Below are 11,812 nucleotides of genomic sequence, written 5' to 3'. Positions count from 1 at the left end.
CATATTTATTTACTTATTCTAATATATTTTTATTAAAATCAATTGTTTCATGTTTTCAAAGTGGGTATTTTCTAATTAATTTTCATTTACTTTTAAATGTATAGCTTTCTGAAATGTTGGGCAATTGTATGAGATAACAATATGAACATTTAAGTACTTTTTAATCTCACTTCTTTTTTTTTAGTAAATATCACGAAAGTTATTTTAAATTACTTAGATGATTAAAAATAGTTTATATTTTATTTTTTATGTTATTTAGCCTAAAAAGAGAATGTCATTAAATTTTTAACGATAATTTTTCAATAATTTAATACAAATACCATTTAATTCCAGTCATTTAATTTTTTTCAATAATACCATGAAAGATATTTTAATGATGATTTTGGAATTTTAAATAATAAATTATAAAATAGCAAGAATTTTATTTTTTACATTATTTATCCTTATGAGGATGTCACTAAATTTTGAAGCAAATTTTTTTTCTTGGTTTCCATACTCAGTTTAAGATTTCTTTAAAGTTTTTTTTTCTCATCATATCTTGCAATTTCGGCACTTCAAAAGCTTGCAATCATCATTTTAAAAATATTCATTTATCTGTTTTATTTATCCAGAATTTTGATTTGGTAACTATTTGATGCATATGTCGGTAAGTAAAGTGATGATGAAATTCTAGATTCCAAACTGTCGTTGAAAAGGAGATTTTTAGAAGGTGATTTCAGACAGACTTTTAGGAAATACATCTTTCATCTTATATTTCAAACTATGCAGATGTTGAAATTTGCAGATATTCCAACTGTGCTGCTTCTCATCATCAACACTTTATAGATAGAACAAGCTGTAAAAATAAAATAAATTTTGTCTTCTAACTATAATAAAAGGACGATTCACAGACGGAATTTGTTACTCCCAGAAGCTTAAACATGAAAGTTTTCATTGTTCTTCTCCTGGTGGCAGCAGCAGTTGAAAGCATAAGTAAGTATGATTTATATTTTGAAGTTAAATCGATTTTATATTCTCGGTTTTCACGTAATCTTAATTTCAAGGTTGAATTGCTTATTATTTTTCTGTACACAAGGGTTTGAACCAAAATTATCTCGATTGTCTGAGTTGGATTTTGCAATAAATGCAAATTAAGAGAACTTTAAACAGAATAATTATTCCAATCATCAACATATTCGGGCTCGAGATTTTACCGAACAAATGTGTTACTGGAGTGATAGGAACAGGTCTTTGAATTCTATAACTAATAAAGACAAGCGACAGTGGTCTTTCCGAAATTTTCTGGTATATTTCGCAATAAAGGTCTTAATTCATTCTTCCCTCAGAAGATTATGGACATCCGTAAGATCACGAATGTCTTTAAGGCATCGGCGATTATTAGTTATGAAATATAGATCTTTTAGTAGTGTATTTATCATTTTTCGTCGTATTTTTCTGTGTGATTGAAATTGAAATTTTACAGGAATTACATTGCATTCATAAAATAATACAGCAAATTTCACCTATTTAAGTCGATGCATCATGAATTATGCCATTTACATACATGTGAAAGTACAGACAGTCAGACGGTCAACCCTTTTATTCATTTGTTTAAAATTTGATAAAAAAATCTATGCAACCAAATTTTATCTACCTAGATTTTCGCGTTTTACAGTTATAGAGTTCACATGTACTCGAGCAGTTAGACAGATAGATATCTTTTGAATAGATTTCGTTCACAATTTGAAACAAGTCTACAAATGTGGTGTTAAATATAAATGTTAAATTCAATTTATCTAGCTCAAGGCTTCTTTGAATCGTTGTATTCCAAGTCATAGAGATATAATGTCAAAAAATATTTCAAGAAAATCTGATACATGGATATAGTCTCAATTTCGACATTTACAATAATTCCTCTATAATTCGTGTACGAGAAAAAAAAATAGCAAGTAAGATGGATGAGATTTGAAATGCAGTTCTTATACCCAAAATTGCAGATTTTTATCAGATGTTGACAAAATCCGCTTACAGATAGTCTAAGTATCTGTGCGCAAGTGAATATTACAGTGCAAAACTGGATTTGGCGTATGATTTTGCTACATTAAATATCGAGATGTATAAAAATATGAACCAAATCCGTTACATGAGTGATAGTCTGTCTATCGTGTGTACCCGAACTCTATAAACCTGAACTAATTTGAAGTGAAATATTAAAATTCGGTGTGTGGTCTGGACATTAAAATTGTAAATCTGTACCAAAGTTTTTGGCCATACTGACACCAATTCAATAGTTATACGGAAGATTTATACTGCTAGTTAGTTAGTAGATAATTATACTGTTTTGGAAGTCTAAAAAAGATTTTGTGATTTTCTGTCCACAAGAAAGTTAAACATGGAACATTCTGTGAGAAAGGTTGAAAAATGCGAAGGAAGGACTATTTTTTATCACAATTTTTTAGGGATACCAGTTTTCTTCAGCTGTCTGTTATCCGTTATTAATAATAGCTTTGTTTTCTTTACTCTTAGAAAATTATATGGAAATTTAACTTTATGTATTAAATTTGACTTTTTGTTTGAAAATAATTTCAAGGAAATTAGTTTTTAATTTAAGTTGATAAAAAGAAATTTCAAAGTTTATAAATAGAAAAATAAAACTTCATAATATATCATCCATGAAGAAATTTTGCTTACCAGCCAAATTCATTAAACATTTCTAAATCATATGAATGTTCATGTCCTCAAGGGCTACTTACTTGTCGATTGTAATGGCGACCAAAAAATGTCAAGAAAAAATTTCGCCAATTTGCCGATTTCAATTTTCAAATTAAATAGCATGTGATTTGATATTTATATATTTATATTTATGCACTTAAGTATATTTTTATAATCTGGTGAAATTTTTTCTTGGCGCTTTTTGGTCGCCGTTAAAACCGAATGATACCTACTTGATTTTTATTTTATTCAATTTTGGGGAAAAATGGAAAAAACAAACTTTGAAATATATTCTCTATGGGTAAATTTTGAGGTTGAGTTTCTCAGCCAAATCCACTTAACTGATTTTTATAATTTTCATTTCATTTGGAAGATAATAATTCATAAATATGCCATCAAGGACTGTCTTTACTCCATTTCTTTTCATTTGGGAAATAAATAATAATAATTATAAAAGAGCAGAATATCATAATACATTCTCTCTTGGAATTGGTGGAAATCTTGGAATTTAATTTGCTAAAGCCATTTAAACAAATTTGATAATTTTAGTTCACTAGCAGCTTACGACTCCTAAATATGTCACCAAAGCTCTTTCGTAGTCCTCCTCCTCTTTTGAGATAAATAAAAAGAAATATTTTCCTACTGTATACTGCCTATAAATGAAATTCGAGACACTGTTCGATTCATGAATCCCACTTTGGTAATTTTAATTTCTTATAAAATTTCCTGACTTCTAAACATGTTATAAGGAATTTATAACATATTTAAAGCCGCTTGCCCTCAAGATCTTTCCATTTTCGGCTAACATAAAAAAATATGTAATATATACTGTTCATATTCTATGGGGAAAACCCAGGACACAATTAACTGCCATAAGCATTATATTATTTGCGAAAATTTTCATTTCATATAAATGTTTATATCCCTCGATACATTATTTATATTCACATACCAGCTTTCTCTCCATTTTGAGAGATATTGCCCAATAAAAATATGACAGAGGCTGAACGACAACAACAAATCCAATTTCGCCAATTTTCGTCGCCAACCCGACATTTTCGCCACTATGAAATATAGCTGACCCATAAGAATGCTTTACCATTATTTTAAAACTTTTACTTATATATGTAATTATAATTTTGTTGGGATTCGATGCAGTTCATGAAAGTTGACGGACATGAATAAGTTAATATAATTTGGTTTTATTCGACGACCACATTAATATGAATATGTCGCCCAGTTTTATGGCAATACATGTTATCAGATCAAAATGATGTGCTTCGTTTAGTTTAATTATATTAATGTCCCGTTTTAAAGCAACACTAGGGCTATTTTGGGACGGCCCTCGTCATTTTGAGCCGCGATCAGTAGATGGCAACTGAACTAGCAACCCTTTTCTCCAAACTTTCACACCGCACCGACGTTTGTAACCGACCTATTTAACTTGCACCAGACCCGCTTACACGACGTTCTTCGGTTTAAACGGAGGCAGCGGTGGCCTGGGGGTCTTAGGTCTTGAGCAGTAGGGTTTCATGTTCGAGACTTGATTCCACCGAAGAACCACCATGTAAGGGGCTCTGTTGCACGCCAAATAAGTCAGCGCCAAACGTCTTCCCGCTAGTGAGTGTGGTGTGGTGTGGAGAAGGGGGTGCCAGCTCAGGTATCGTCCTCGTCATCTGATCGCGGTTCCAACTTACGAAGTCCGTCCCAAAATAACCCTAGTGTTGCTTTATAACGGGAAGTTAATATAACTAAAACATATCTTTTAACGAGTCCCGAACCAGAAGCACTGCGATTCCTAATCCGTGACCTAACCCCAGGCTACCGGGGCACCACAGAATGATATGCAATTTCCATATATTAAATAATAAGGTGAACCGTGGTATCAGTTATCTATTCACAACGGTTGGTCCTCTTCCGGGAATCTTTGGTCATGACCCATGGATCATGGGTCATGATATATGGGTCAATAATCAATTACTCCCCACTATTACTTATGATCACTTACTCCCCACTACCTTCCCTTTTGGATGATATGTCAACATAAAATTCTGGTAGAGCTCCCAGCTTAAATAACTGAACCAATTTCGTCAATTATGATCACCAATACATTTATAAATATTTGGAAAAACCGAAGAACTTAATCTTGCAACACTAAACATTCGACCGATTTTGCTAATTTTTTAAATTCCATATGAAATTTTATGTTATTTAGATAGTTTAATATTTATTATATGTTATTTATATAGATAATGGTCACTTTTCTTCTTTCACCTTCCCGTTTCTGAGGGATATCTAAAAAACTTAGCTTCATTATACATAATATTTTGTGCAAAATAAATAAATAAATAAATAAAATTCAAGGCTATCTCTAATTGTCATATTTCTATGATTAGTTTTTATATCATGCTAAAAATAATTCCTCTTCATTATGGAGAGACATTGCAAAGTGATAACTGGCAACACGAACAACTTAATATTTGAGTTTTTTTTCAGAATTTCTAATACACGAAAATCATTCATTACAGCTGCCGTAAGTCTACAAGATTGCAGCAAGCCTCCAATAACTGGTCCTTGCAGAGCATCCATACCTCGATACTACTACGATCCAAAAACTGACAAGTGTAGTAAGTTTATTTATGGTGGATGTCGTGGTAACAAGAACAACTTCAAGACTGAAGAAGAATGTTACGAGAAATGTGGAGGTAAATATTGTTTAACTGATAATAAAAATCCACAATATTGTATAAAATTACGTTCAAAGAATAAGTTGCAAGAGATACATCAGTCTACATGGCGATACAATAGCAGAAGGGTAAAAGAGAGCAAAATTTTCCCTTCAATGGCTTTTACTTTCAGATTTTGATAGGAATTTCTTTGACGAGTGTAGTTTTAGGAAAGGGAAATTTAGGTATCTTTAAAAGAATATGATAAACATTAAAAATTTTAATCCCTTCGCTCTCTTCAGCGAGTGAGAAAATGTAGAAAACTAATAGTTTTATAGAGCACGTATACAATTAATTAAATAAAAAAGGGGAAATGGATCAGGAAATGAAGATATCACTTTAGAATGAAGTTGATATGAGTTAAATTAAAATAAAATTTAGAAAATTAATTAGGATTTAAATTAGATTAAAAGATATCATTATATAATGTATTGATGTATCTTTATTTTAAATCGTAATGGATTTCTTAATTTTTTTCTTAAGTTATCCCATATTACATTATTGTTGAATTGTCTCTTATTTCCTGATTGAAATCCTTAACCTAAGATTGCCTTTCCTGAAACGACAAGTATCAAAGACGCCCCTTTCAAAGTCCCTTAATAAAAGCCCAGGGAAAAATTTCCAGACTTTCCTCTTGTGTCTAAATGTAGACAGACGCGACTAGCTTCTTTTCTCCCAAAGTGCAAAACATGCCCTCCCGTGGAAAAATAATTTTCTAAAAAAGTAATGGAATGTAACTAACCACATTACTTTTAGAAAGTTATGTTATATATATATATATATATATATACAAAGAGAGAGAGAGAGAAGATGAGAATATTCCCGTCAAGTGTTTTAAAATTTAAATTATAAATTGAATCAATAAAAACTGAATGAAATTTTTGAAGCATTTTTCCCAACAATTATATTTCATTTATAACCTCTACTGACAATAAAGATGCGATAAGTTGGCGCTTTTCACGTCAGACCTTTTTCTCTATATCTACGTAATTTGGCACATATATGTTGGCGCTTTTCACGTCAGACCTTTTTCTCTATATCTACGTAATTTGGCACATATATGTTGGCGCTTTTCACGTCAGACCTTTTTCTCTATATCTACGTAATTTGGCACATATATGTTGGCGCTTTTCACGTCAGACCTTTTTCTCTATATCTACGTAATTTGGCACATATATGTTGGCGCTTTTCACGTCAGACCTTTTTCTCTATATCTACGTAATTTGGCACATATATGTTGGCGCTTTTCACGTCAGACCTTTTTCTCTATATCTACGTAATTTGGCACATATATGTTGGCGCTTTTCACGTCAGACCTTTTTCTCTATATCTACGTAATTTGGCACATATATAGTTCACAAGATGGAGATCTAGATGTTTCAGATATTTTTTTTACATTTTAGTTAGAATTTTAATTTATTAAAATTACATTAAATTTTGTCATTTTACGGGATAATTATAAAGACATTATTGCAAAAATATAGTTTCTATGCCATTTAGAAAATTGCTTTTTAATGATTTCACTTTAATATTCCTACAAATGTTTCCTGATATTTTTTTAATTTTTAAAAATATTTTGTTAAATATTCTGTCTGTGTTGTATAAAAGAGAAATAAAAAAGCAAACTTACATTACCGCCAAATTTAAATCATGTACTAAATACTAAAGATTTAATAACATTATGATTCACTTGAATTGGTCTCCATTATAAAACTAGTTCATGCACACAATTAACGGAAAGTTTACTAACAATCTAATCATTTAGATATAAATCAAATGACATAACATAGATTTAATATCTCACATTTTGATGGAATCATGAAGATATATCTAAGCGATTTAACTGAAATTTAACTGAACTAATACCTGAGGACCTAACGATTTAACTGAAATAATACCTGAGGAGAATCCGCTGGTCGCCAAAGGCGGCTGATACATATATAACAATCTTAATTCTCCATAAAGAGAAAATTCTTCATACAGAATATGATCAATTAATTCCCAACTATATTCAGGTTAATTTTTATGCTCAGAAATTACCGTTAACAAAATAGAAGAAGATAGTTTTTTTTTTAAAATGTGGTTTACAGTTCGATTCGATTTGTATTTTTGAGATAATAGAAAAGTATATATAGATAGATAGTAGTAAAGTATTTCCACATCCAAAGAAAGTGTTCTTGTAGCTAATAAGGTTCCAAGAACATAATATAGCTTTCTCCATAGATTATTTCCTTAGTAAGGAAGGCAACATACGAACGTGAAAACAACGCATGCATTTATTCATCAAAGGATGATGTCAATGAGGATCTTCTTCATAGATACTGGTCCTTAGATTCCAAAACCAACCATCTTTCAAAATGTTATATATATATATATATATATATATATATATATATATATATATTTTGATTTAAGTAGAATGCAGGTTCGAAACAGTGAAGATACTTGGTATTTTTAATTTCGTTTTATTCTCTCTCGGGAGGCAAGAATGATTATTTACAAAAAGGCACTACGCAGCACAAAAACAGCAGGCAAAAAGGGCCGAACAAATGATCGCTCGCCTTATATAAAATAGGATTTCCGGCCACGCGCCGAGGGAATGACCTTTGACACCTGTTCAAGGGTACCGAAATATCACTCTCATTTGAAACGTAGTTCTTGATGGCGCATTATTTTTACAAAGGAATTAATTAAACCGAAAGTGGAATTGGATCACGAAATAAGAGAATATTTTAGAATGAAGTTACTATGATCTAAATTAAGATAAAATCTTGGAAATTAATTAAATTGAAATTAGAATTAAAATATCATTACATATATATATATATAAATTTGTTACGGCCAAAGCCCGAAATCAAGTAGTTCGCGTTTTGGCTAACATTGCTGTAAACGTACCGGCCAATGCCCGATCTTTTCTTGATTTCGGGCTTTGGCTGACCAATTCGCAAAGTGACTTGGGACGATCGGCCAAAGTAGGAAGAAAGAAATCAGGAGCAGATTGTTTTACACACTGTTAAAGATGAAGTATTTAAAAATGAGTACTACTGTGTTTATTTTTTTAAAGTACTATTGTTTCAGAAACGAGTTCAAATATAAGTGACACTTCTGAGTTAAAAATAAGCTTGCAATATATAAAAATATGATTTCGTGTTATTCTGTTCTCATATTAAAGGCAAAATAGAAATTATTCAGTGAACGTATTTGCCTCAACAGCGTGATCGTGTGAAGAAGATTAGATTGCCATCCTTCAAAATGACGAATTATATCTTGAGCAAATGCGTTGCGTATCGTGAAAGAATACAAAAGCAAATAGAATACTCAATTTGTTTACTACCTTTAAGGGTGATCCTAAGTCTTTTTCTGCTCCATAGACCTAATGTTAAAGATCCCAGATCACATTTCCTCCTGAAATATCGCTTGAAAAAATATGAAATTTGCCGCCCACCGGTTAATCTACTATTATCACATCTGGCTTTGGTCAAGGATTCCCAGCCACTTCGCGAAATGGCCAGCCATACAATATTAATTACAAGTACTTTGGACTTGGGCCAAACCTCTTGGCCAAAACGCAAATTGGCCAGCCAATTCACAAACTGGCCGAACTTCGGACTCTGGCCATAACATATATACAAATTAATAACAAAATAACTAATAAAGTGAAAATTGAAAGTAAATCGGTGTAAATACGCAAAATGCCTTAAATGTATGAAACATTGGGTGAAAATATGAAGCATATACGAAGAGAAGCACAGCGATGTATGGAACAATGTATAAATAAATTATAATATTAAAGTGAAAATGGAAAGTAAATAAATTTGGCAATCAATGCATTAATATGCTGAACAGGGGCTGAAATCAAGGCGGATTCCAAAAGGAATGATAATATTTTCTGCAGATAATATCACCATTAGAGTTGCGACTTATTTGAATAATAACATGAGAGGATAGCATCAGTTTCAATTGCAAATCGCTTGCACACTTACATAGAATACTCCAAATGTTTGTATCATGTATCCCATCCCATCCCTCCCATCCATCCCTACATGCCATCGTATTTCACATGCTGCGTAAACTTGTGTTATTTATATTCATGCAATTCAGGTGAGATATTATGGCATACTTGCATTTCATTATATCTGTATTGTGCACTTTATCAGTAGTGTTTTTTTTGTTGTTGATTGAAGTTACTAACTATCATTTCTTGCTTTTGCAACTGCTATAAAAACTATTTCTCTTATGAGACCGGACTTAATAGATCATCGGTGTAGTTCAAGAACACCCTGTATAATGTATATGAAAGTGAATGACGATTTAATCTCTCTAGAAGTATCACATTTTAAAATTAGATATGGAAGAAAACTCTTATTTACTCCTCGTGTTAATATTTTATAAAATTCAACCGAAATTTAATAATGGAAAACTGTCTAAATAATTTGCAAAGATTTTTTTTTTCAATTTCAAGAACAGGAGTTTATCCGTATGCATGTAGATTTGCATTCAGTGATTATTTTAATCAGGGAATTTTTATTCTATTTCCTATTACTTATGAGAGTAATAGGAACTTGAGCCAGCCTAACAATTGGGGCTGCCCATGACATGGCTGTCCATATCATGACAGATCCACCTGCATGCCTGGCAGTTGGAAGAAGACAATCACGATCGTATGATTGTGCAGATGATCTCCAAATGTACCAGTCTCACAGTAGGGAAAAGTATGAGTGATGATTGGTTTGATCATATAACATTCTTCCACTTATTAATAGACAGAGTTGTAGTTACAGCATCTCTGTTGACGACTTCTGACATCAAAATCTGTGAAGAGGCTTGGAAATTGTTTCTTTGCAATAAATGGTATCTTTTAGAAGGCGTCACTCAATTATTATTAATACTGAGGACGTAGGATACTGATTGGGCTAAACAGTAGTCACTTTGGCAATGTTGTTTTCCTTTTAGACATAACAACCCGCTTCAATTTCTGTCGGACTCTTTCATTCAGCTTCTCCTTCAGGCCATTATTTTGCTTTGCCGAGCTTGTATCGTTGCGTTGCGTATAAGCAGTCATGATTTTAGCTACCGTACCTTTAGAAAGGTCATAAAAAGTGGTATGTTTCGGTCATATTTTGTCCAGCTAATAAGGCTCGTACGATTCGGCTTCTTTGAAAGTTTGTGAAGTTTGTGTAAATATTAAATCTTAAAAATCCATTTAATATATATGTAATGATATTTCTACATTTAATTTAAATTCTAATTCGCATCTTAATTTTTATTTTAAATTTACCCATATTACTTTATTTTAGAATTTTTTCTCATTTTCTAATCCAAATGCAAAAGTTTTTTTCTTTAATTATCTCTAACACGCTATTAGAATTTCCTGATATTTGATGTTCTGACTCTCTGAGATATGACATAAAAATCCTGTACAGTTAAGGCAGCAATGCGCATAATCTTTTGTTAAAAAAAAAGTGTTGCAGCTACCTTTAATCATCGCATTTCTAAAATTAGTTTTTATTTTATCCCAAAAATCTTTCTTCTTCCTAATTGAGAGTCATTGCAATGTGATAACTACAAAGTCCAACCCCTTGATTTCTAAGTTTTTTCAGAATTTCTAATACATGAAAATCTTTTATTACAGCTACTCTAAGTCGAAAAGATTGTAGAAAGCTTCCAGAAACTGGTCCTTGTAGAGCACGCTTCATTCGATACTTCTACGACCCATTAACTGACAGGTGTGGTAAGTTTATTTATGGAGGATGCGGTGGAAACAAGAACAACTTCAAGACTGAAGAAGAATGTTACCAGAAATGTGGAGGTAAATAATGTTTAACTGATAAGAAAAATCCACAACATATATATATCCTAGCATGGTTAGTTCAATCACTGGAAAGACCGTTTTACGATCAACTCTGTTAGATGCTGATCGGATGGCGAATCAGTGATTTAGGAAGAATCACTGATCAGGAAGAATCAGTGAATCAGGAAGAAGTGAAAACTGTCTGAATACTTTGTAAAGACTGTATTTTCAATATCAAGATCAGCTGTTCATCTGTATAATTTGCATGTAGTGCAATTGTAATCAGGCATGTTTTATTCTAAGTGCATTTATTTATGTGCGTAGAAACCTTGATAAATAGAACAAAAAAGTGTGAGAGAGACAGAGGAGATTCCAAAATTGTCGACATCGCATACTATTTTTGAAGACATGTCAAACATTATTTTTTTGTTTAATTAATTTTTTCACTATTTCAGAAAAAAAAAAAAAAACACTTTCGTGCTTACATATTTAACTGATGATTAGGGTCGTAAATCTCATTATTAAATGAATAGAAGGGAGCGAAGTGCAATTCAGAATCCAGTTAATGGCTGCTTTCTTTATTTCAAGCAAGTTCACAGTAACT

The 11,812-nt window shown here is 31.7% G+C and overlaps 1 protein-coding gene across 1 annotated transcript in view; it reads left to right on the top strand.

Moving 5' to 3' along the window:
• Positions 1–920: 920 nt before the first annotated feature.
• LOC129975287 (zonadhesin-like) overlaps positions 921–11,812 on the top strand; it is a 31,453-nt gene continuing 20,561 nt past the window's right edge. The window contains exons 1-3 of the mRNA XM_056088342.1: positions 921–972; positions 5,220–5,396; positions 11,050–11,226. Of these exons, the coding sequence (XP_055944317.1) occupies positions 921–972; positions 5,220–5,396; positions 11,050–11,226 (406 nt within the window). The remainder of the gene's footprint in view (positions 973–5,219; positions 5,397–11,049; positions 11,227–11,812) is intronic.

Source organism: Argiope bruennichi, chromosome 1 (assembly GCF_947563725.1).
Source record: "Argiope bruennichi chromosome 1, qqArgBrue1.1, whole genome shotgun sequence".
Lineage (NCBI taxonomy): Eukaryota > Metazoa > Arthropoda > Arachnida > Araneae > Araneidae > Argiope > Argiope bruennichi.
The sequence above is the reverse complement of the archived record's forward strand: the minus strand, read 5'-3'. Positions and strand labels throughout refer to the sequence as shown.